Raw genomic sequence first — 26,402 nt, forward strand, 5'->3', positions numbered from 1 at the left:
GTTACTGTTTGCATCTTGTTACTGTGAGACCTAACATTAGAGCAGAACTGTGAGGCTGGAAGAACACAGCAGGCCCAGCAGCATCTGATGAAGGGTCTAGGCCTGAAACGTCAGCTTTTGTGCTCCTGAGATGCTGCTGGGCCTGCTGTGTTCATCCAGCCTCACATTTCATTATCTTGGATTCTCCAGCATCTGCAGCTCCCATTATCACTCATTAGAGCAGAACTACTGGTTTCTAGTGCCGGAGTAACGTGTTTAATTTCTATGACATGATGTGCTATGATATTTCTGGTGTTTGAAGTTTTTAAGAGTTGAAAAGCCCGTCAAGAGAATGTTTTATTTTCTCTTGAGATTTAGACAATTTAATAGCTAGACTCTCTCCCTGGTGTCAGTGGTGTTTTTCCTTAACTCAAGAGTTATGTTAAATGAGCATACATACACAGTTGGAAAAATAAATGGAGTAAATAAGTAAATTAGAAAGATTTACATTTATTAAGTATCTTTCATACCTCAGGATGTTCCAGAGTGTGTTGCAACAAACAAAGTACACTTGGTATATTGTTGTTCTTGTAATGTAGAACTTCATATTTGTAAGCCTATTCATTTAACTGATTGGAGAATGGCCCAGTTTCTATCTGTTGCTCTTGTTACATTCAGTACCATCACTAGATGGTATTACACGTTTACATTTAGCACCATTTGAGAGCTAATGTGGGAGTATTAGTATAATAGAACAGTTGTTTGTTACATTGAAACTCTGTTTGAACTATATCAGCAATGCAATTTCCGGAAGTTTTGACTCTTGTTTGATTTTTCTGTTTTAGTTATTGGCCAGACTCCTGAAGAGCACCCATCCAGAGGACCTCCGAGCTGCAAATAAATTAATCAAGGAGATGGTCCAAGAGGTGGGCTTTGTTGCTTATTCTTAGAGTTTGCAAATTGTCAGTTGTCTGGCAAGTATAAAGTGGGAATATTAAAATCTACATGTACTTTAGGTAGCTCTCTTTTTCACTTCTAATTGTGTCTCATAATGTGGAGGGGTTAGTGCTGGCAAATGAAGATTTTGCCATTCCAAAGATGTCATGGTGGCATGATTTATCATCTACAAAATGTATTTCAGCAACTCACCAGGGCTGCTTTGACAACATCTCAAACTCACGACCAATACCACACAAATGGCCAAAGGCAGTAGGTGAGCTGCCTTCTTGACTCTCTGCAGTCCATGTGCAAAAGCTAGATCCGCAGTGTCCTTAGGAAGGGGATTCCAGGATCTTTGGCCCAGCAACACTGACGGAAAAGCAAAATATTTCAGAATCAAGATGGTGCGAGGCTTTAGGGGGACCTTCCAAGTGATGGTGTTCTGATGTGTCTGCTGACTTTGCCGTTCTAGATTTCCAGTCTAAGGAACCTGGGTGAATTTCTACAGTGCATTTTAGAGTGTGATAACAGGCCTTTTGGCCCAACATGTCTCCACCACCCCTCCAAAGAGTGTTCCACCCAAATCCATACCCCTGCCCTATCCATGCAACTCTGCACTTCCTATGTCTAACGCACCTCATCTACACATCCCTGTACGCTCTAGGGAACTTAGCATGTCCGATCCAATTAATTTGCACTTCTTTGGACAATGGGAGGAAACCAGAGGACTCGGGGAAACCCACAATCTTGTCTTGTACACCCTGCTACTGAGCAGCCATGGCGGACAGAGTGAATATTTGTGGATGTGATGCCAATCAAGTGTGCAGTTTTGTCCCGGATGGTTTCAAGCTTCTGTAGAACTGGAGCTGCGCTCATCCAGGCAACTGGAGAGTATTCAATCACACTTGTGACTTGTGCCTTGTAGATGGCTTTGGGGAAGGCAGGTGGTGCAGGATTCATAGCCTTTGACCTAATTTTATAGCCACTGTATTTATATGGTTAGCCCAATTCAGTTTCTAGCCCATAACCCCAGAAACAGAACTGAATGAGGCAGTCTGATTAAAGTCCACCTCTGAGGCGAAAACTACCGAAACCCGTCAGATTGTTGCCCACCACCCCATTGTCCTCATTTTCTGTTTTTTTTTTAATACTACTAATAATACAGTAAAGATGTTCTACTTTTAGAAGAAAGAGTACTAAGAATGAAATCTGTTCTTTAATCTCTTTAGGACCAGAGAAGAATGGAGAAGATTTCTAAAAGAGTCAATGCAATTGAAGAGGTGAACAACAATGTTAAACTTCTGAGTGAAATGCTGGAGAATTATAGCAAAGATGAAACCCCTGAGAGTAATGAAGAAATAATGAAGGTATGTACGGAACGAAAAGAAGGTTTTTGTTTGTCATGCTGTGATTACAATGTGTATGTGGGTTTGTCAAAGTGAGAATCATCACATGTGGAGAATGAAACATGTACTCAAGTAACTTTTGAACCATGGAGCCAGTGTTCTACTAGTCTCAAACACTGTACATTGGCAGATTGTCCCAGCTGTACATTTTCCACCTTTTCCCAGAACTGGTTCCAGTGCCCTGCAAGCCCCATCTAGCTTCTCTCATTTGACCCCATTTGAGATTATTACTGTTTTGAGGTTCTGCTTGTTAATTTGGAACCAAACCCTTCATATTTATAATGCATGCTCTCTTTTTTTTTCCTTGTTCTCTCTGTATGGCTGGTACCCACGTGGACCATGATGACTGAACCCCTCCCCTCTGCTTATTCCCCTCCAGTCCTGAGCCGATGACCCAAACAATGGTACTGGCCAGGCGCTGTAACTTTATACTTTAGGGACATCCTTGCATGGCTTATTAAATAGTTGGAGAGTCCCTTTGGGAGGTACCACGTGATATATAGTGCAAGGAGGTTCCCAGTTGTTGTTGGGGTAGAATTATAACAACTTCACACACACTACAGTAAATTGGAGGCTGAGAGTGATGGGTGACAGAAGTGGAAGTGATGTTCTCTTCCTCTAGCGAGCACAAAAATACACAATACACAATAGACTTTAGTTTGTATCATTGCTCTGTGTTGAAGTGTATAATGCTTTACCAGCAAAGTAAAATGCTTTAGCCAGTGGGGAGCTCATGTTGGGAAATCCCAGGCAGGGTCCTTATGAGAGGATCTTGGGTATAAGCATTAGACCTGAATCTCCAAAGTATTGTGCACAAGTAGCTAAGTTGAAGAATATTGAAGTGGGGAAAAATATTCCAGAGTTTATTTTACTTTCGTGCTCCCCGAGCCCTTCATCAGTTTAGGATTACTGATGGCAAGAGGAGTTTGCCATCCCATCTGCCTAGACTACAACAGGGATATCTTGGGCATGGCAGCTCCCATATGTGTTAGACCGTATCTCACCCTGACTCCACATGCTTCTAATTGCTTTTAACCTGAAGTGCCCTGCAATACTTGGAGAATGTTTGTTCATTTTCCTTAATTAAGTTAGTCTTTTCTATACGTGTTTGCTGCAGGAATTGTACCAACGATGTGAGAAGATGAGGCCCACACTATTCAGACTGGCCAGTGACACTGAAGATAATGATGAGGCACTGGGTAAATTAATTGAGTAAACCAGTTTAAATTTTATTTACCATGTGCATTACTGAATAATTAATTCTGTTACTTCTAGTTCACAAAATGGCCAGCTATATGAAACAGCCATAACTATTCTGCTACCATGAACTGTTACACCATGCAGATGTGATGCATATGGGAGAAATGAACTGGCTGTATGTAGGTGAAAATTCTTTTCTGTGTTTACGTACATGTAACTTTTTTTTGTAAAGAGAGCGCAAGAAAATTGTCTTCTAACTAACCAACTTTGTTCAGTTTAGACTTTGTGGCTGTGGAGAAACAGGCCATTATAAGGACCTATTAGCTTTATATGGTATTATGCAAACAAAGTGCATGTCATATGTGGACAGAGTACAGCAAATGTCATTCATAAGTTAAAGAAAATAAACTGCTGGATTGTGCATGAAGCTGTTCAAATGGCCAGCATTATTTTAGAAACTGTTTCCAACGGCAATCTCCTTTTGTATTTCTGGCATTTTCTCCTTTAAGTCATCTTATTTTATGGACTTGGTCTTCCATACCTGCTAGGTTTCTAGACTTGAGTAGATGCTGGATGCCCCTGTGACCCCTCAGGAGGTATGAACTGCAGGAAGTTAAGGAACAGCAGATGCTGTAAGTGAATAGGTTGTGTTTAAAACGTAAACCTTTTAGTTTACAAGCTCATTTCCAACTTTGTTTTATTTTTGCCTCAGCTGAAATTCTTCAAGCAAATGATAACTTAACACAGGTCATTAACTTATATAAGAAGGTAGTGAAAGGGGAAGAAGTTAATGGGGTGACTGACTTGCCAAACATTAAAGGTATGTAATGTTATTTTGTACATTTCCTTTGACATGTAGTGCCAGATGCAAACCTCCCAAAGTTATCAGACAGTATCACATTCAACTGCGTGTGTGTTATCTCATCTTTATCAGCTTGTAGTGTGCAGCCTGCAATATTACTTGCATTTATGAAGTACTTTGTCTCTTCTCAAAGCACATCTTCCCTGGACAAACTCATGAGGGTATTTTAATTATTGTGCAGTTACTTGGTGGCCGTCCTGAGTCAGAAATATCTCACAAGCAGCAACAACATGAAAGCCAAATAATTTGTTCTCCGTATCTTTGTCTGAGAAAACTTTTTTTAATACTCATACACAGGATATGGGCATCACTGGCTAGGCCAGTATTCATTGTCCATCCCTAATTGCCCAGAAAGAAGTCACACTCCTGTGGGTCTGGTGTCATATGTAGTCCAGACCAGATGAGTATGGCAGATTTTCTTCTCTGAAGTACATTAGTGAATCAGGTGGATTTTTTTTTCCTGACAATCAACACTCATTACATGGGTATCTTTGGTCTGTTAATTCCAAATTTTTAATTGGGTCCAAATTCCACCACCTGCCATGATGGGATTCGAACCCGGGTCCCCGGATCATTACCAGAGTCTCTCGATTAATAGTGAAGCGATAATGCCATTATGCTGGAAGAAATTTTTTCCTCTTTCCCAAGGATTCTTTTACAGCACATCTGAATGAGTGGAATAATTTCTCCTTGGGTCAGTTGGTTGGATGGATGGTATGTGACATCAGCAGCATGGTTTCAATCCCTGTCCTGGCTGCAGTCACTGTGAAAGCTGTGCCTTCTCAATCTCCACGAAGGTATGGTGATATTCAGGCTAAAACTTGCCAGAAAGTTGTCTCTCTGTAATGAGAGCTGATATCGCGTCTGAAAAGTGATGCAGCTGTTCCTTACACGTTCACAAACTTAAAAACCTCTTTTTGTGAGACTAAACATGAGTTTGGGACTTGAGCACCCAACTTCTGGGCTAGAGGTCAGAGCACAGCCAACTGAATCATCATTGATGCTTTTGGATGGTAGCAACATGACTTCATATCTGCTCATTTCCTGCACTCAGTGATGTTGAGGAGAATCCACCTTGCCTCCAAACAACTGAGTTAAGACTCTACCTAATCTGATAGACAGAAACTGAGGAGTGTGCAAGACTGAGGGAAACTGCAAATGAGAAAATAAATTTGGACAGCCTTGGCTCAATTCTTGGGAGCTTGAGGTTTGATGTCCAAATTGCCCACATTTCTGCATAACGCCACTCTGTCTGGACTCTTTATTAATGGTTGGTTTAGAAATGCTGGTGTTTCACTGGTATAGTTGAATCAATTTTTAGAGATTTCAATCAAGCTGCATATTTGGTTAGAATAGAAGAACTTTAAGTCTGAGTTTAACCAATCCTGAATGATTAATTGCATTTATCTAGTGCCATCAAATTGTAGCATTTAATTTGTAATCTTTGAGTGCAGCTTACAGCATACAGTGGTTGGGTTTTCCTGTATTTGGCAAGTACAGTATGTGGACAATCTAGAGTTAGTCTGTTACCAATTCATTAACATCAAGAATTGACAACTGTGGATTAATCTATTGACTGCTCAGTCAGTACACCATTATGCTTGAAAAAGTATTCAGCCAAAAGGAGGGAGCAGAGGCACATTATTGAGTAGCCTAATCTCCAGCCATTGCTCAGTAGTTCCCAGTGACCATACCGCACAACTGAAACATCTTGTCTGTTTGGAGCTTATTCATCCTTCAATGCCAAAACAAAAGCTATGCATAGGAATGAGGGAAGAATAATTTATTTTGTTTCTCAAATAAATTTAACTAAATTGTCTTCATAGTGGAGGATTTTTTTCTTTTTAAATATAGCTCTGAAGATCCAAAAAGATTTACATGCTTGTGATTTAATATACTGTTACCTTTTTTTTTCATTATTTAGCCAGCAATTCTGCTCTACTAGATCTGACGGGGTTGGACACTGGCTCAAACACTCCTTCCTACCCTGCTGTCCCTGCCAGTCGGACCTGGAATCCTGATCTGGCACAGGATCTAAGCAGCTCTGTATCGTTACTAGACGATGAACTCATGTCATTAGGTGAGAATTATTCTTGCATGCTTCTCTCCAAATGTGACATTTAATATCCCTTGTTAGCGTAAATTTCTACTAATTGTAGTTTCAACATATCTGCTGCTGAAAGCCTTCTCCATGCTATTGTCACTTCCAGACTTGACTATTCCTTTGGTCTCGTGATCTGTTCCACCTTAAATCTAAGCTCATGTAAAACTCAGCTGCCCCTATCTAACTTGTTTCAAGTTTCGTTCACCAGCCATCCCTCCTGCTTGCTGTATTAAATGGACTCCTGGCTCAAAATTAATACGTGAGAACTTTTCCAAATCCTGCATGGTTTTGCTCCCCTTCCCAACCTGTAACCACTTATAGTCTACAGTATGTGAGCTTTTTCTCCAATTCTGGCCTATGATCTACCACCTCGTAATTTTAACTGTTCTACCATTGGTGATCATGTTCTTAGCTGCCTCGACCCTAAACTTTCAGTACCTTGTCTTGTATATGGTGTTCAGATTTTATTTAGTTATGCACTTTTGGAATGTCTTTTACAGCTAATCGTGCTATGTAAATGCAAATTGCTTTTTTTACTGGTGTGGTGTATGGGTTTGGCTTGATTCTAGAGAGTTTACATTGCCCAAGATGCCATGCATTAGTGTTCAATCACTACTGCATTGTTGTAAGAAAGTTTGAACTTTAGTGAAATAGTTGGATGTTCAAGTTCAGTAGTTCCAGCTGCTCAGCTCCCTTTCAAAAAGTCCATGGCTTTGAGCTACTAGAGTATCTTTCCTTTTCAAACTTTCATTTGTCCTAGTTGTGAAAGTTTGGTTATTTTCCAAGTCTGGTGGTGAGCTGGTTGCTGAAAATTAGTAGGACATTTGAAGGAACTTACCATTTGTGGATTTGTCAATTTAGAAACTGGTTAATAAGACCTCAGCTGAAAACTGTCTCTGCTTGGTCTTTTGGCTGAAACAGTTTACAGTTGCCATGGAGGCAGATATAGACAATAAACCTGCAGGGAACATCTCATCCCTGAAATGTATTGCTATGTTAGAATCTTCTGCTATAATTCTCTCCTCTCATTCACATTTGTAGGGCTGAATGATCTAGGTCCTAATGCAGCACCTTCATCACAGTCTGCTGAATCAAGTAACTGGAATACATTTCAGGTAACAAAGTACAAGATATGGATCTTGATATCGTCTTTGATGTAACATTGAACTTACCATGAAAACATTTTATGGAGTCGTCGTCATACAGTAAAGAAGAGGCTCTTTGGCCCAGTGTGCACCAAGAAAGGCTACCACTGGCTATTGTGACATTTCGAGTGCTGAATTTTGCACTTTACAAAACTTGAGTCTTCCCACCTGTATTGCCCTCCCAGAGCATTCCAGGCTCCTGCCACCTTGGTGAAATAAATTTTCCTCAAATTCCCTTTCGGCCTTCACCTTAAAATTGTGCCCTCTCGTCATTGACCCTTCAACTAAAGAAACAAGTGGAAGCAACTTGCCTTCTGAAGGTAAAGGAAAATAACCTTTCAGAATGATGGTTCTGAATAATGTTTATTCGCTGAATGGAAACAAGTAATTATCTACCGTGATAAGCCTAAATCTGTAAACCGATTACTGAAAAGTAAACTTGTGTTGGAAAAATCTGTCTTCACTACTGTACAAAAGGTTCCTGCTCCCCAAGTTCAATGCATTACAAGAAGGTTAACTTTCAGAGTATTAGGAATGATTAATCTTCGTTACAGGAGACCTAATGACACAGTGGTTAGCATCCCCCTGTTTCAGCCAGAGCCCTCATGTTGAAGTTCACCTCCAGACCTTGACCACCATGGGAGATGCATTTAATACAGAGCCATTTGGCTGGGCATCAACATGTTAATCCTTCCAATATGCCCTCCAGTGGGCAGGTGGAGTGTGGAAGTCTCCTGGTCAGCCATGCATGATGTGGAGGGGTATCCCTCAAGCTACAGCCTCTGGTGATCTGTTCCAAGAAACCTGGTCATAAAACAAACAGGAGCATGTGCTTTGTCTGCCTGAAGCATGGAAAGAAGAACAGACATCCCTCCCTGAATGTGCACTTCTGTTCTTCATTAAACTTGAAAATAAAGAAAATAGGTAATTATTTTTAGGAAGGTTCTTTTCAATATTTATATATTTAAAAATTGTAGTTTCAGTTGCCAAACCAAATTTACTTTGGCTTAAACTTTAACAGTTAGTGGTTTTAAAAAAAAAGATTAATAAGATAATGATTTTTGGCATGCATGCTGTACAGCAGATTTTGCTGTGAAGTACATAAATTACTTTGAATTTATGGCAGGTCTCATCTATGCTGATGTTTATACATCACACAAGTCCTGCCTCGATGTGCTTAATTTTACTCTATCAGCATGACCCTTTACATCTACCTCCCTCACTTACTTAATCCAGCTTCCCCCTTAGGTGTCTGTGTAAGTTATCTCAGTTGCTCCAAGTTCTGCTTTCTGGATAAGGGAAGTTTATCTGAGTTCCAGTTAATGCCTCTAGCTTTGGACTTGGCCACAAGTGACAGCATCTCCTCACCATCTCTTCTCATAAACTCCATCGTAAATTTCAAGACTTTGAGTAGTCTCCTCTCTGTCTTCTCTTCCCTCTCCTAAAGAAATGTGCCCCAGCCTTTCTAACCTTGCCTGATGGTGCTAACCTCTCAATTCTAGGATAATTATTGTGAATTGTTTTTGAACCTTTGTCAGTACTTCCTATATTTTTTGTTTTTGTAATATATAAAAGACGTACTCATTTTCCATGATAAAATCAAATGTTTTATTTATTCCCACTCCTCCCCCACTAGTCCTCTGATTCTGAAGAGCTGAGTGGCCCCATAACCTCAGCAGAATCCAGCACATTGCCTTCTGAGTTGTTGAAGCCAGCAGCTTTGACAGCTGGCCAGCAAAATCCTGCCCCTGCCTGTGTGCCTGCAACCTCTGGGAACAAAGCCTTGGATGACTTGGATATGTTGGGGAAAACCCTCCTTCAGCAGTCATTGCCTCCAGGATCTCAACAGGTCAAGTGGTAAGCGACTGAGGGCAATGGAATTAAAACAGCATTTTGAGCCGACGTTGGCACTGTAACTCGTCCGATTGTTCCCACCTCTGGCCCAGAGCCATTAGTTATGGTACTGAGTTGCCAGTGGTTCTATTCTGGGATTAAGCACAGTCATACGGTATACAAACTTTCAAAACAAAACTTAAAAGATTACAACTTTTAGTAGAACAAAGTTCTCACAGTTCGAAGACGACACAAAGCAGCGTGAGGTTAACTGTAAACTTGGTAGCATTAATTTAAATGTTACTGGAAAGAGAAGAAAGTTGAAGTTTTTTTGCTTCGTAGTTATCAGGACTGGGATGCAAGAAACCAAACTTTGCGGGGAACACAAATTTATAGAATCTGAGAAGAGGGTGATAATTGAGGGTTGGCATGGGGATGCAGCAGGAGCCATTTATGGATTAATCTCAGATCAGGCCTGTCAGCAGATTGGTCAGGGCATTCACGTGCAGAATGCAGCAAGAATTTGTTGTCACCATAACACTTCTTTGCTTAAAAAAAATGGTAGAAAGTATATACAAACTCTTTGTCCTCACAAAGTAGAACCCTCTGCGTGAATGTGTGTAGCTCCTAGGGCATGCAAATGAAACTCGCTGCAAATCCAACTGGCATTCTTTTTGGTTTCTTGAGTGTCAGTCCTGATGGGTGCAAGTTGAAAATTTTTAACTTAATGTTCCACCCTCCTTAAAGTTGAATGATTATAAAACAAGTGTTTTGATCTGAGGTAGGCAAAAGGCCACAGTATCCAGCTATAACATTTTCTTTCTGTTATACATTGCTTTATCGATAGGTCAGTTCCACAGCAAAGGCAAACCCTTCGAGATCTCCAGAACAAATTGAATGCTAGCACTGCAGTTGCCTTGGGCACATCGCCACTTTATCCTGCTTCAAGCAAGAGCATCTCGCCAGTTTTAAGCACAGCTGTTTCTTCAGGCCTTGCCCTGCAACGTGATCAGCCTGCTGTGTTTGCAGGCAGCTCTACTGTTCCCACAGCTTCTACTGCACCTTGCATAGGGCAGCCTGGGATGCAGCACAATGCACAAGGAGGCCTCAAAACCTCGCCCATGCCTCAGCAGGAAATTTCCCTCACTAATGTTTTAGTACCTCTAGAATCAATTAAACCAAGTGAGTATTAATTTGTATGTGATGTGTTTCTCTTGTTCTTCACCTAGATGGGGAGGCTGCAGTTTTTCTCCTTTTTATGGTAGAGAAGCGAAAAGGGAATTCTGACCAAACTCCTCCCACTGGTGGGAGTGTCAATTCGCAGTGGACATGGGTTTAAAATAATTGGTAGAGGGAGGGCACAACTTTGTTTTTTACATTCAAGCTGTATTCTGGAATGCAGTGCCCAAAAAGTTGTGGAAACCAATTCAGCAACAACTTTCAAGATTATACTTGAAATGGAACATTGATCAGGGCAATGTGGCAGGGGGAAGTGCATCAATTAAATAGCTCTTTTGAAGAGCCAATGCTAATGCAGAAGCCTGAAAACCACCGGTGTTGTATGATTCTGGGATTATGAAATGTCTTGGGTTGGGAGTGTCCAATTCACAAAGACTTTTTTGGTGGTAATTTCATGAACTGGCGTAACTGCATTTTGTATTAAGTACCACAAAGGTGAAGCGCTCTGAAGGCTGCTTTGTTGTTTGTGTATGTCTTGGTGGTGGGATGGGGGAAGACCTCACTCAGGAGTTCAGTTCTCTCGATGCTAGTAGGTTTCCCAGCCACCTAGTCCCTTTTTTGACTGTGAGGATTAGGCTTTTATACCACACTGAGATAGTAGTAGAGCCGACATCTAGCTTCCACCATTGGCAGACAACCTCATGCACCAGCCTTCATTGGATCTCCCTCATTCACATGTCGTTCTTTCAATTCATTCACTGTAGGCCAGCATTTATTGCTGATCCCTTATAGGCCAGAGCCAACCAAATTGTGGGTCTGGAGTCACTTGTTGGCCCAACCGGGTAAGGATGGCAGCTTCCTCCCCCAAAGGACATTAGTGATCCAGAATGTTTTTCTCCGGCAGTCGACATTAGATTTGTGGTCATCATTAGACTCTTAATTCCAGATTTTTATTTTTCCTTGTTCACTGAATTCAAATTCCACCATCTGCTGTGGTGGGATTCGAGCCTTGGTCTCTGGAATAGCAGTCCAGCAATAATTCCATTAGGCCATTTCTCCCCCTGCATGATGGCACAAGATGAAGGGAGGGAACCAGTCCCTGACCCACATGTGTTTGGTGCTGGATTAGATGGCAGGGATGGATAGATGGTAAGTGCATGGCGTTACTGAGTTGCTCACTGAACGGAGAATGGCAGGTGTGTGAAATTACTGCTGCAGCATTTAATGATCAATAAATTTCACTTGACTTTCTTCTCCCTTTCTGCCACACAGGTAGCATCCTGCCAGTCACTGTATATGATAAGAATAGTTTTCGAGTTCTGTTTCATTTTGCGAAGGACCCTCCACCAGGACAGCCAGATGTTCTGGTTGTTGTTACTTCCATGATCAGTACGGCACCACAACCAGTGAAAAATATAAGATTTCAAGCTGCTGTTCCTAAGGTACAGTGGACCCCAGGGTCCTTCTTTATATTAGCTCCTTGCCAAATTCCTTGTGCAAGTTGTGTCATTTTGCAATATTGAATTTTTTTAAAAAAAGATGCAAATACGTCTCCCCTGATTGCACCAACTCTGTGTCAGGCACGTATTCCTTGGCACTAGTTTGCTAATACTCTCACAAATGCTTTGTGCCTCATCCAACATCTTGAAATTTGCTACTGTACTGTGAATGGCCATCATAAGTCATATTTGCACAGTCCTCATTTTCCATCGGGCTTCTTTAAACAGTGATCAGAAGTGGGATGCATGCTCATATTTTCCCTTGCTCTTCAGCCCAGGGCCTCTAAGACTTAAATGTAATACTGTTTCTGCCACTTCAGCTGGCAGCATACATCAGGAACTGAATTTGGGATGCCTCTGATTATGTAGCTCACTTTCACTTTTTATTACTCTTTCGTGGGATGAGGGTATTGCTGGCACGGCAAGCATTGGTTGTCCTCCTTAATTGTCCTTGAGCTGAATGGCTTGCTTGGCCATTTCAGAGGGCAACATTTCATGGTCCACATTTCCGAGAGGAATTCTGGATTTGTCGATTGAATTGAATTTCCACCAGCTGCTGTGGTAGGATTTGAACCAGTATTCCTAGGACATCAAAAACAAAATGCACTGGAGAAACTGAGCAGGTCGAGCGGCATTAGTGGAGAGGGAACTGCAGTTGATGTTTTTGGAGTCAAATGTGACTCTTTGGGGAGACATATTGGGCTTGAAACATGTAACTCTGTTTCTTTCTCCACAAATGCTACCAGACCTGCTGAGTTTCTGTTTTGCAGTACCTAAAGTTGTTCCCAGATTATTAGTATGGGGCTGTGCATTAATACTTAAGTGATATTACCTCTATGTCAGTGCGTCCCCTAAAAGCATACAGCTGTTTGGTCAGAATCTTTTCCCTACCAGAAAAAATGGGAGTGCCTTCCAGCTTTCTGCTTCCGTTGATAATTTACCATCTGCAGCACAGATACTGAGCATCCCATGTGTCTGAGTAAATTGGAGCCCTTTGACCATCAGCAGCTAGAGGCAGGTCATCCTGCCTTAGTGAGGTAGAAGACATGACAGCAGGAGAAAAAAAACACACAATCATGACTTTCAAGGCCAGCAGTGGTGGATCTGTGTAAAACCAGGCCTTTATTTCAAAGCTGTCGTAGAAATTGCTGGATCTTTTTTAAAAAAGTGCACGAGTACTTTTGTACGGTCACTGGCTGCAGCTGCCAATAATAAACTTGTTTTAGTTCATTCTTAATCAATTTAGAAATGCAGGAAGCAGACCACACACACACTTCAGTCTATTTTGATGGGTTGTTTTCTTTACCCAAGAATGGTTCATTGGCCTCAGTCCAGAGGCTAGAGGTTGAGGGTTGCAGCTCTTATTGAGTATAGCGACCAGGAGACCCTCCTGTTCTTACCACTGTATTAGAAGGATTTACAAATCAATAATCAACTTGTTTGGCCGCACTGTGAATGCACCTCCCATGATCGTTAAATCCGAAAGAGAGTTTCAACCAGGTGCTTCAGGTTCAAAGGCAAAGACACTACCAGTTTCACCAGAGAACTTCCTTGTTTGCAAGCATTAACCTTGATTACACTGTCACCTGTAATTCATCCTGACCCTTCCTTTTACCCTGTGGGTCTAATTCGATCATTTCGAACAATCAATGGACACTTCATTGTAGATCAAGAATCTGAGCATGCATCTTGACTGTCAGACACTGCTGTTGGGAAGCACAGTGTCTCAGTGTTTAGTACTGCTGTCCCACAGCGCTAAGTGCCTGAGTTCAATTCTACCCTCGGCTGACTGTCTGTGCGGAGTTTGCACATTCTCCTTGTGTCTGTGTGAGTTTCCTCCGGGTGCTCCAGTTTCCTCCAGATGTCCAAAGATACGCAGGTTAGGTGGATTAACCGTGCTAAATTGCCCGTAGTGTCCGGGGTGTGTAGGTTAGGTGGGTTAGCCATGGGAAATGCACGGATAGGAAAGGATAGGTTTGGGGTGGTGGATTTGGGTGGGATGCCCTTTGGATGATCAATGTAGACTCAATAGGCCAAATGGCTTGCTTCCACACTGTAGGAATTCTGTGACTTTAGCTCAATAGCGGCCTGAACCGAGAGGGAATATTAGAGACGAATACCGGAGTGCACAAAATATTTGGAGAAGCAGATAACATTTGTTTTTTGAATGGAACATCATTAGATGAAGATGGAGTAAGGAAGGAAGTATGAAGCTCAACCCAGGTTACTGTGAATGCGTGAAGTCCAGTAAATCAGATTGGGGAGTTACAGACACAGCTTGCCACATGGAAATTTGATGCAATATTGTGGTGAGTAAGAGACCTGGCTCAAGGAAGGGCAGGGGGCTGAATGCTGAATATTTCTGGGGGCAGCTGTTTACAAAAAAAATGGAAAAAAAGAAGGGGTGGTGGTATTGGTTAAGGAGAGTATTGCAGTCCTGGAGAAAAGTGTCTGAGGGTTCAAAGAATTGGTTTGGCTAGAGAACATAAAAGGCTGCAATTGCATTGTATAAGACCAAGGGCAAGAGACATTACTGAAATGTTGGAATTAATACTTTTGCATCTGTCTTTACAAAGAAATTAGCTGTTACCTAGGCCATGGTGAGAGAGGACGAAACTTGATCATTAGAAGGGTTCAAAATTATAAGAAGTATTGGGTAGACTGTAGGTGTTTAGTGTTGACAAGGCACCCAGACAAGATGTATTAAAGGAAGTGAGATTGGAAATTACAGGGGCATTGACTGTAATCTTTGTCCACAGTAACCTCAAGACAGGTGATAAAAGACTGGAGACCTGCAGATGTTATGCCCTTGTACAAAAACAAGTTGTGAAAATAATCCCGATAAGTACAGGCCAGTCAGGATTAGTTTAGGAGATGGGGAAGCTTCTAAAAACAATTAGTCAGAATAGAATTAGTCATCACTTGGAAAATAACTGGGTTGACTTGAAGACCCGGCATGAATTTCTAAATGAGAAAATAATGTTTGGTTAATCTGCTGATGTTATTTTTAAAGAGAAAGGGACAGTGAGTGTAATGCTGCTGAAGGGTGTATATGGACTTCAAAAGGTACTCGGTACTATGGCACAGAACAGACTTGAGATAAATTGTAGCTCATGAAATAAAAGGGACAGAATCAACATGGATACCAAGTAGGCTGAGTTACAGGAAACTAATGGTCGATAGTATTTTCCAGGCTGGAGGAGGGTTTTGTAGTAGACTTCTGCTGAGTTAAGTATTGTCACCATAACAAGAACTGCACCTGCTGGAGTCAGGGTAACACAATGTGGAGCTGGAGGAACACAGCAGGCCAGGCAGCATCAGAGGAGCAGGAAAGCTGATCGGGTCGGGACCCTTCTTCAGAACTTGAAGAAGGGACCTGACCCGAAACGTCAGCTTTCCTGCTCCTCTGATGCTGCCTGGCCTGCTGTGTTCCTCCAGCTCCATTTTGTATTATCTAAGTATTACTACCCTTGTTTTTGTTACTCATCTAGATCTTGGTGAGCAGAAGGCAGTCTTAAAGTTTGAGAGTTATATCAAAGTTGGAAACCTTGTAAACTGAGGAGGACAGTGCAGAGCTCAAAAAGAACGTAGTCAAGTTGGCAGAGTCGGCAATAGAGAGGTAGTTCAATGTGGAGAGATGAGGTTATGAATTTTGGTAGGAAGAATGTGGGGGAAAAAATATAGAACAAGGGAATAAATACTTAAGGGCTGTAGTTCATATGTGCATTGATCATTGAAGATAGCAGCTGGTGGAGAGAGGCATGTTCTGGACTTTTTTTTCTTTACTTGCTCTCAGGATGAGGGCATCGCTGGCTAAGCCAGCATTTATTGCCTCTCCCTAATTGCCCAGAGGGCAGTTAAGAGTCAACCACATTGCTGTGGGTCTGGAGTCACAGGTAGGCCAGCATTTTCCTTCCCTAGACGACATTAATAAGCCAGATGGGTTTTCCTGACAATCGGCAATGGATTCATGGTCATTAGACTCCTAATTTCAGATATTTATCAAATTCAAATTCCACCAGCTGCCATAATGGGATTCGAACTCAGGTCCCCAGAACATTACCTGGGTCTTTGGATTAATGTTCCAGCGATAATACCACTGAGCCATTGCCGCCGCACAAAATTTATTGGACTTTATTAATAGAGGCCTGAGAGGCATGGAGTATAAGAGCAAGCTTGTATAAGATAGGTGATAACTCTTAGCCACAGCATTGTGTGAAGTTCTGGTTGCCACTTCGTAGGAAAGATGTGAATACATTGGAGAGGGATAAACTGTTCCTCTCAATGAACAAGAACAAGAATACACATTTAAAATGATTTGTAGACTTGGCTAATGTGTTGTGAAAGGTAACTTTTTCAAATGAGGTTTTTTGGAAGTATGCTGGAGGCAGGTTTAATTGAGGCATTCAAGAGGGCGTTAGATTATTGTTTTCATTCAAGTAATGTTCAGTGTTATAGGGGGAAAAGCAAGAGAATTAATTACACTAAGTCATAAATCTCATTGGATAGCTGGTGCTTGTGTAACAGGTTGACTAGCCTCTTACTGTGCTGAATTGCAGAAAACTGGTATGTAGATGCTGTAGGCAAATGGATTTTTGAAATTCATTGCTAAAGGAATAGAGTAAAAAACTATAGCAGCATTGCTGCAACTGTACAAGGCATTAGTGAGGCTGCACTAGGAGTATTGTGCCTGTTTTGGTTCCTTTACCTGAAGAAAGATGTAGATGCCTTGGAAGCAGTTTGAAGGAGGTTCACTAGGTGGATTCCAGAGAGGTGGGGTTTGTCCTATGAATAGAGATTGAGCAGTTTAGGCCTGTACTGTCTAGAGTTTAGAAGGATGAGAGGAAATCCAATTGAGGTATGTAAAATATTACAGGGGATTGACAAAGTAAATATGGAGCAGATGTTCCTCCTTGTTGGGCAATCTAAAATGAGAGGTCATGGTTTAAGATCAAGGTCTAGCACATTTAACACAGATGAAGAGGAATTACTTCTTGCAAAGGGTGATGAAGTTGTGGAAGCCACAACCCTAGAGTGAGGCACATGCTAGGACTCTGAGTAAATTTAAGGAGGAAAGAGGGAGATTCATAGTTATTACTGTATGAACAGTTATGGGGAGTGGGAGTGGGCAGGAAAGTGGTGTTGAGGTCTTGTTGAGATCAGCCACAGTCATATTAAATGGCAGAGCAGGGTCAAGAGGCTGGATTGCCTACTCCTGCTCCTAGTTCTTTATGTTCTGTGCTGCAACCCATCTCTGATTTTATGTGTAAACAATCTTGAACTGCTGCATGAAATTGCCGTATGCAGTTTGTTTCCAGCTTTTCTGTTTTGTAATAATATGATTACTGACCTCAGTGCCACTAGGATATACTTGGAAGTCTTCAATATCAGTACTACTAATCTGGAATCTTTGTGGACGTGCAAAGAGTTTCTTTTTCTTTAAAACAAAAAGGAATATTAAAAACCAATAGATATTAAGACCATAGTGATTGATACGGTTTCAATTGCATGAGATCTTTGAATTTCTTTCCTTTTTTTGGGGCCTGGTGAGCCATTTCTTATCTTCAATGTATGGGCTTCATTTTTCTTGCTGTGAAAAGCGTAGATGCAGGAGCTAGGCCAATCAGGCCATTGAGTCTGCCCCACTCTAATAGGTCACGACTGATTATCTCTTCAATGCACCATGTTCCTATCCCCTAAAGTCATTAGTTTCCAAAAAGTTCCTGGTAGGGCGTTGCAGTCACCACCGCCCTAAAGATTGCCTTCAAAGTCCTGGGATCAGCTGCCTTGGGACAGCAGAGTGTAAGCTTTCTTCAGTTTCATTTTCTTCTTCTGAAGTCAGAGGGGCCTTTAGGAATAGGGTCACTGACTGACCGGTTTGGAGAGCAGGAGCAATGTAAAGCCTTTTTAGAAAATAAGTGTTGGGTTGCTTTATAAATTGCTGTGCTTAAGAGTATACCTGTTATCTTTATAACAATACCAGTCGATAGAATTATGTTCGTTAATATACTTGATGACGAAAATCTGTCAGTCTGGTTTTGAAAACTTTAATTCCCTGGCCTCATTTTGAAGGAGAATGTTGCGAATTTCCACTGCCCTTTTTGTGAAGAAACGTGTTTCCTGACATCACTCCTAAAACAGCCAAGCTTCAGGTTGTGTTATGTCCCATTCCACTAGGCTCTCCTACCAGCAGAAATTGTTTGTTTCTGTCTCTTATCCGCTTGTGTGCTGTCGCTCACCTGTGTTCTTGCCTGCTCATGCCCACTGTCGCTCACTCTCTAGCTGATCAACTGCTTGTGTAAATCTTTGATTGCCTTATTTTGCAGGTCATGAAGGTGAAGCTGCAGCCTCCCTCTGGCACTGAGCTGCCAGCATTTAATCCCATAATTCAGCCTTCTGCAATTACACAAGTCCTACTGCTAGCAAATCCACAGAAGGTGAGTGTTCTTTTCATTACTGTGCACGTGTTAACACACTAATAGTTGGGCCAAATAGTTCTGGCAGAGTAACAACTTATACCCTCTAACTTTGTGTCATCACTGCTCATACAAAGCAGTCAGCAATGTTTTTACTTTGGCTAAATGGTTACTCATGTTCACTGTTATTGTACAGAACAGCATTGTATGATCAGTCTTGATGTGCATGTACGTCATCTCTTGCTCAGTTCAAGGAAGTATTTTCTGATGCCTTATGGAAGGAGCTCAGTAATAGGGACCATTTATTATAAGAAAGTTACAAATGAATCGTCAGGAGAAAGAGTCATTTGAAACCTTGGGATGATCATTCCCGCCTATTTGAGACTGTGTCTCTAAGCTTAGGAGTGTCTCCCATGCTCAAGATTATGAACCACACACAATGGCAAAGCCACCAACTTTGTGGTGATAGCAGCAGAAGGAATAGAATGCTTAGGGACAATTGTTGCTCATAGACAGCAGACCCTTTTTGTAGAGGACGTGTTCAGAGACGAGCCCATGAGGAAGGCAATAGAAAAGGTCCTAGTGCATTTTCTTCCTAGAGTTCTAATGCCTTTTGAAGTTGAAAATGGGTTCTCTTGAGAGAACAGATGGAGTAATGCTTAAGGCCTCAAAGTGTGGAAAATGAACAGAGGACATGTCCTGGGGCAGACCACAATGAATAAATCCAATAGGAAATTGAGGTGCAACTAATTTATTAAGAGAGTGGTTAGCATGTGGAATTTGCTGTTTTTGGAATTATTAAAATAGGCGTACTTAAAGGACGCCTAGATGAATAAGTTAAAGGGAAGGTAGTGATAGAACATGCAGATAAACTTGGAGAAAGTTCCTATGGATCTTAGACACTAACACAAACCAGTTAGATTCAATGGCCTGTTGCTTACTGCAAATTCGATGTAGCAGGAAGACAAACTGCTCAGATGCCTCAGTCAGTGAACAAGGCAAATAAAAGAATACAAGGTCCTCCTTTCTCTGAACCTTCAGGCCCTGTGTTGATGTTCCTGGCCCTTTTTTAATGGCTTGCCATAGAAACAAAGGTGAGACCTACACATGGAAAATTACAGGAACCCAAGAGCAGTCCCGTTCTGGCTCAAGATGTTTTATACTCCACTCCATGAGATGGAGATAGGGTTTTTTAAAATTTTTCTTTTTAATAGGGCTCATGATATTGCACCGCCCATTGTTAAGAGAGAATTTGTTTCTTTAGGAAAATGTTCTTGTTTGTACGTTTAATAAGCGAAAGACTGAAATGCAGCATCACTCTCTTTGCAGGAGAAAGTCCGGTTACGGTACAAGCTCACATTTACATTGGGAGAGCAAACCTTCAATGAGATGGGAGACGTGGACCAATTCCCGTCTCCAGAGTCGTGGGGAAAGCTCTAACTGGGACACAAACAGAGACACTACACAATACTGCTGCTCTGTTGTTGTGAGACCTCCAACAGTTTTCTGATAAGGTGAATGACAGGGGCTGCGATAACTAAAATTGAATCCTGAAACAGTTGATTTCTGATTTCTAAGGCAGATCTAGTGGTACACCATATGGGTCTGGATCGAGACCTCTGTCCTGCTATTGGGCAGGATGCTGTTATTCCGACCTGTTAGCTGACCATGTCAAAATAGTTCCCTCTCTGTGTGTACGGTGGTGTTACACCTGATGTCAGTGTGTGATAAAATTATTCAAAAAAATTGTTATTCTGCCTGGCTTCAAAGTCTCTTTTTTCCGAGGTACATGTTTAACGACTTATTCCGGTGTTCCCAAATTGGATCACTGTAGATTTTTCAGTTGACGGTACTAGCATGCAACTAATATAAGAAGGACCAGAATGTTCGATTTCTGCTCTGTGCTAAATTGACCACTATCGGTTAGGAGAGTGACACCACTGCAGTGACTCTGTGCTAGCAAAACTGAAATCAGACCGCAATTCCAATCCCAAGTTCTAGCAGGTGGGTCCTCCTCAGAAGCGCCTCTCTGGGTCGTTGGGCTTAACTGCAATACTCTTGTCAAATACTCCTCTGGTTCGTTTATAAAGGTTGACCATTTGGACTCTGTACTAGAGTGCGGAGCCTCGGTTGTGGCAGCAAGTCATTTGGCACTAATCAGCCCTTTTTGTTAAAGGCAAGTACTTTTACAAATGTAATATAGATTGAGCTTTTGTTCTTTGTCATCCTGAAATAACAGAACCATGATTGGCCCCAGGTGACAACGGTTGGATTGTTTGATTTGCGCAATTTGGAGTGTCAGCATGCCACACTTGAGCTTACAACCCACGAAGTTCAGACATGGTAGCACAGTGTCTCTCAATGGTGTTCCCCAGGAGAGTAGATCATCGTAGATTCAACCAGCAATCTAACATGGATTTTGATCTTGCTTCCTGGCCTGGGTAGACAAGTTCATTGTGACATTGGAGATTCTCCTTTTTGTATTGAATGAGGACTGGGAATATCGATGGGGTTTTCTGTCACCACGAGTTCAAATGACCCTGTCCTTCAGTTGTAAACAGGTAGTTCACCTCCTGCCTGACTCACTAAGCGCACACAGTTGGTTCTGTGTGCTTTTAGAATGACCCAAACAGACTTTGGCACAGAGTGCAGGAGGAACATTCAGGAAAAACTGATGATTCTGACTGTAAAATGTACACGTTGGTAGAAACCATTGCCCAAAGCTCATCCCCACTGCCTTTTTTTTGAAACTATATGGCTCCATTTATCTTTCAAAGATACACAGTGCAAATGTTCTGCTGGCATAATTCTTAGGTCTTCAACACACCCAGATTAAAAGCAGCCCAAATGATAATGTAATCCAGGGGAGGGCAACTACTTTAGACTGCTAGTCTCCAATTGAATTCTGCAATCATTGAGTCCCTTCAGTTTACAAGTTACTGAAATTAGCTCATGCAGCCCCTCTAAACAGTTTGATGGGATTGTGTGTGTAGTGGCCATAAGACCAAAAGCCCTGTGTTGACTTATCAGAGGATGCACTTTATAGTTGTCATGTTTGTGTGTCTGCACAAATATATTGATTTCATTCAAGTGTCAGCCATTAACCTGAAGGTTTCAGACGCTATGGTGTATAATTTGACATTTCTATGTAGAACCGTAAAACACAAAAGTAGAAGTGAATTGCTTTCTATTTCCTCCAAAACTCTAGTGAGAAGGAGCTGGTAGTGGAAAGGAGAGTGTAAACAAATGGGGCAGGAAGAGGTGGAAAGTCTAAAACATTAACAGCTTCTGCTCAGTAAGTGATTGTACATCATGCTGAAATACAGATTAGAAATCTTTAGAAATAACCCCTAAAATTTGATGCTGGTGACAGTAATTGTAGTCAGTTGCTGAATGACCTAACGACAATAAATATTGTTAAACAGTAAGGCTTTGAAACAATCTAGTAGAAGATTATGATGGTAAGGGCTTTTAATTCTAATTCTAGTCATTGTCTTCCTGTGAAGCTGGAGGCTGGTGAATTCCATACTATAATATTTTGGTTTATCCATTGACTATCATGAAGCTTTTTTTGGGGAAATGTTTGTTTAATGCACTAGGTTGTAAATTTAATGAATGTACAGATTTACGTTAACTTTTAATTACAACTTATTTAATTGTTTGAATCAAATTTATCAGTGCTTTTGTTTTTTAATAATGTTTTTAAACCCTCAACCAACATGACTTAGGGCACATTTTCTGGGTGTTTTAGTTCCTTGTAGCTTGTAGGGACCTTGTGTACAAATTGAATGCCTCATTTGCCTGCATTATTGCATTGTCATTTTAAAAATATTTCATGAGTTGAAAAGGACTTCACTGCAGCCTGAAATTGTGTAATTTTTTTAATTACATGCAAGCAAGTACTTTTCAATTAAATTACTTCTAGCTGTAACGTTGCCAAATGTGACTTTAGATGATCAGGAGTTAGATGATAATCCAATAAAGTTACAAGGCCCTTTAACTTCACCTTCCCCATATAATTTGAGCATTGCTGTCACAAAACTAATTATGTTTTTCTCTTTTGATTACATCTCTGAGTGAAATTAGACTAATTTGTCTGTAGACTGTAGACTGTGCAGTTTCTAAATGCCTTCTGCAACCTGTCATATTGGATTCAATCCAATCTGTCAATTTCTTGAAGGAACTGCAGAATTTTATCTCTAAGTGAATTGAACAAAAGTTCAGAATGACGATGAGTAATGATTTTAAAGTCCAGTGCAGCCTTCAGAGCTTGTCACCCTGTAGTCCAACAATCATGAGATTGCCTCTTCAGCAGGCCAGTGGGAAGGGGAGCTTTTTGGCTTTGATTCTTAAACAACACTAAGTATTTGTGAGATAGATGGAGGAAAAGTGAAATGCTATGGATGCGGGAAATCTGAAAATGTTGGATGCACACAACAGTTCAGTCAGCTCCAGAAAGGAGAAAAATGCAGGTGAAGCTTCCAAATACCAGAGCCATGTGTAAACCTGTTAAGTCAGAGCTTGACGAGCATATTAACAAGATCAGAAAAGGAAGGGGAAGATGTGTAGTAAATATTTCTTTAAAAAAGCACATGGACAAACTTTGGCTGAAAACTGTCAAGGAATGAACAGAAAGATTAGTGAGTTGAAGATAAATAGCTAAAGAAGTAACTAACCTGAAGAGTGGGGAAAATGGAAATCTTAATGTGGTCTTGTCTGAAATTAAAACTGTAGATAAAGAGAATTTGGCTGAAGTCTGCAATGTTTGAACCAAAGGGTTTGCAAGGTGCTTTGGAGAAAGATTACATTGTTCTTGTAGGCAAAGTTCCAGTTTTATTTTCAAACAATACAAACAGCTTTGCGCAAACAGGTAGTGTAGGTAGTTCAGTTTCCCCAAAGATTAACACGTGTAGGTGTTTCAGACATTGAGTCAAATTTAGGCTGAGTTGAAATATGTTTGTGATTACATTTTCTTCAGTAGCTGAAGTACTAAATTGCAGTGATTAGGAGTGGAGTTTACATAGCATGTGGTACAAGCTTGCAGTTTTATTGTGTGACTCTTGGAAATTTCCAAGAGACAAAATAGAAATAGGTGGGAAGAAGAGAGCAAAGGTGAAAGTGCTTCTGTACAACATTCGGATCAAGCATTTTTTAATCCTCCCCCAGTTGTATTTTTATTGAGCTATTTCCTTTGTATAATTGTACCCATTCTTAAAATTACTGCAATTGCTCTGTTTATAGTGTAGGGCAGATTTAATGACAACCAGAAATTAAACAGCCACAAGAATCACGTGTGAAATTGTAACACTTGCACTTGGATATTCTCAATTGCCAGGGTATGGTCAGTACACACAGTGTTAAACTGACATTTGGTGGTCTTTGCAAACAGATTGAGAGTACCCAAAATGGAACCTGATGTTCCAAAATTTGCCAGTAATGTGACTGTTGACCTCTCATCAGAGGCAACTCCACAATTTTAATTTGAATAAAAGGGCAAGTTATTTTATGAATCAGAAATGCTTGCATTTACATAGCCCCTCGGGCTGATCTCAGATGCTCATAATCAGATTTTTTTCATTTGAAAGGTGGTCACAGTAATATGCACAGCAAGATAACACTATCTAAGAATAACTGATAATTAATTGTTCAGAAGTGTTTGAGAATTAATCTGCAGCAGTGTTTGATTACCCACTTTTAATACTGCCCAGAGTGGGAGCTTCGAGAGCACCACAGATCACACTGAATTTCAGATTCCTGACTGGAATGGAAAAACCACTATGAGCTCTGATGTGAGCTGCATGCAGCTCATTAAAAGCCATTGTAACGTCCCATTTCTGAAAGGACGATCTTCTTTGGTACCTGCCCACCTGTGGAGAGGCTGAGGTTGGACAGTTTGTCCTCAGTACAAAGAGTACTGTTGATGGGCAGTGAGTTTCACCAAGACACTGCCTTCTGGCAAGTCTTTTATTGAGACCTGGAAACTGGCCGTATCTGAATTGCATGCAATGGCTGAGCTTGGTAGTAGGACCAAGGCAAATCGGCTGACGTTAGTACAGCTGAGGAGGAGGGTCTGCGAACATCAGCAAGCTTGATGGCAGCAAGGGAGACCAGGACTGGACGTGGTGGCCTGAGATTTAATGAGAGCTCCCCAGTAGATACGTATAGTGAGTTAAATCTTGCCTCTCCAATGGAGCCCTGCTACACGCCTGAAGAAACTGGTCATGAGATCAATGTCATTTTGGCACCTGATTTGTATATGCAAAGGGCCTGATATCTGCTTGGGTCATACACTCTGGCTTGCTCCAGGGGAATCTAACCAAAAGGGTGTGCATGGAAAATTCTAACATGGGGTGAGTGTAGGGATGTTGGTTGTCATCTTGAATCCTTAGGTATTCATTTGATACAACCTAATTTCTAGACCATTAACAAGTTATCACCTTCGCAGTGTGAAATGGCAGCAGCAGCATTGTTGCTGATAAAATGTCTCCTGGATTGTGTTCAGTTTTCTGTTTTCTTCTGTTGCTATTGTTAATTTGATTCAAGGACCCTCATTACATTTGTCCATTTGAAATGTGTGTGCCCTTCACTGGTTTGTTTCACTGGGTCAAGTCAGCTCAGGTGTGCTGTAATGATGTGCGAGGAAGTATTAATCAAATAGACTTGGTGACCGGAAAATGTGTCACTGTTCAATGACTTTTCAGACCCCACTAGAAAATAAAAATCAAATCTTCAACCCTGTTACCCTTTGCCAGAATGAATACAATATGTCAACAGAAATTTGCCTCAGGCTGACTATTGTCAATTGCACAGTGATGCTATTGTAGGTGTGTCACCCTTCGTTAATACAACTTTCAGTGAATCTCCAGTACTTTAAGGCTTGTGTAAGCTGAAATAATTTCCTGAAAGGTAGTTTGACCGCTTGCCTGCAAGAGCAGCTTTCGAGACTCTCAAAGTATAGAGACATGTATAGCCTCCTGAGAGAGTCTATAACAAATGCCAGCAGTGAGAGTATCACCTGTGTGGTACATTGCCAAGTGAGATTGTCATTCCTACAGTCAGGTGCGGTCTATCCGTTCCAACTGGAGTCCTTGCCCAGGTTGTGATTGATCTGCCTCAGAAAGTGGAAATGTGTTTAATCTGAGCACAGAGGTGTTGTTTCCTTTTATTCTAACACTACTTATCTATTTGTTCCAATAAAATACCCTTTGTCTTCCCTGCTTGGGATCTGTAGAACTGACTTCTGTATATATTTATATGGTCTTTTGGAATTATGTACATTAGAACAAAGATTTATTTATGGGGATTAAAGTTTTCTTTTCCTGGGATTTTGAGAGTCACGTGATGTACACTAGGCCTCCTTTTCTTTTGTGTATATTTTTTCCAATAAATCATTCAAGGTCTCTCTCATTTGTTTTTCTATCCGATTTCAAGAGAATATTTTTACAGTTTTTACACTAAACAACAGAAGTGACTTGCACCCATTTGTCAGAGCTGGACTTGAACCTAGATTCTGCAGATGAAAAGCAAATGTATAGTGGATAACCCTGTTGTACCCTTTTATTTGTTGAGGCAGAATAGAAGGAACTTTACAGTTTCTTTTCCAACACTAATGCAATAGTGAAAGAGAAGGGAATTAATGAAACATTGTTCCCTATTTGATCCATCGGCAACGCAGGTACTTTAGTCTCTATTGTGTCTGGTGCGTGATTACCAGCCTTCAGTGTGCAAAATAGTTGCAACAGCATTATCGTTCATGAGATGACGCCTGGATTATGTCCAATTTACTTCTGTGGCCCTCATTGCAGCACGGTCCTTACGCTGTCTGTTCAAAATGTTCTGT

The 26,402-nt window shown here is 41.1% G+C and overlaps 1 protein-coding gene across 1 annotated transcript in view; it reads left to right on the forward strand.

Moving 5' to 3' along the window:
* The window catches only part of gga1 (golgi-associated, gamma adaptin ear containing, ARF binding protein 1), a 58,280-nt gene extending 32,317 nt beyond the window's left edge, over nucleotides 1-25,963 (forward strand). The window contains exons 7-17 of the mRNA XM_048521155.2: nucleotides 825-905; nucleotides 2,148-2,285; nucleotides 3,442-3,523; nucleotides 4,237-4,344; nucleotides 6,311-6,466; nucleotides 7,532-7,605; nucleotides 9,272-9,492; nucleotides 10,316-10,650; nucleotides 11,920-12,089; nucleotides 18,473-18,583; nucleotides 19,892-25,963. Coding sequence (XP_048377112.1) covers nucleotides 825-905; nucleotides 2,148-2,285; nucleotides 3,442-3,523; nucleotides 4,237-4,344; nucleotides 6,311-6,466; nucleotides 7,532-7,605; nucleotides 9,272-9,492; nucleotides 10,316-10,650; nucleotides 11,920-12,089; nucleotides 18,473-18,583; nucleotides 19,892-20,002 — 1,587 coding nt within the window. The 3' untranslated portion in view covers nucleotides 20,003-25,963. The remainder of the gene's footprint in view (nucleotides 1-824; nucleotides 906-2,147; nucleotides 2,286-3,441; nucleotides 3,524-4,236; nucleotides 4,345-6,310; nucleotides 6,467-7,531; nucleotides 7,606-9,271; nucleotides 9,493-10,315; nucleotides 10,651-11,919; nucleotides 12,090-18,472; nucleotides 18,584-19,891) is intronic.
* The last annotated feature ends 439 nt before the right edge of the window (nucleotides 25,964-26,402 follow it).

The sequence above is a fragment of the Stegostoma tigrinum genome, chromosome 38 (genome assembly GCF_030684315.1).
Source record: "Stegostoma tigrinum isolate sSteTig4 chromosome 38, sSteTig4.hap1, whole genome shotgun sequence".
NCBI classification, from domain to species: Eukaryota; Metazoa; Chordata; class Chondrichthyes; order Orectolobiformes; family Stegostomatidae; genus Stegostoma; species Stegostoma tigrinum.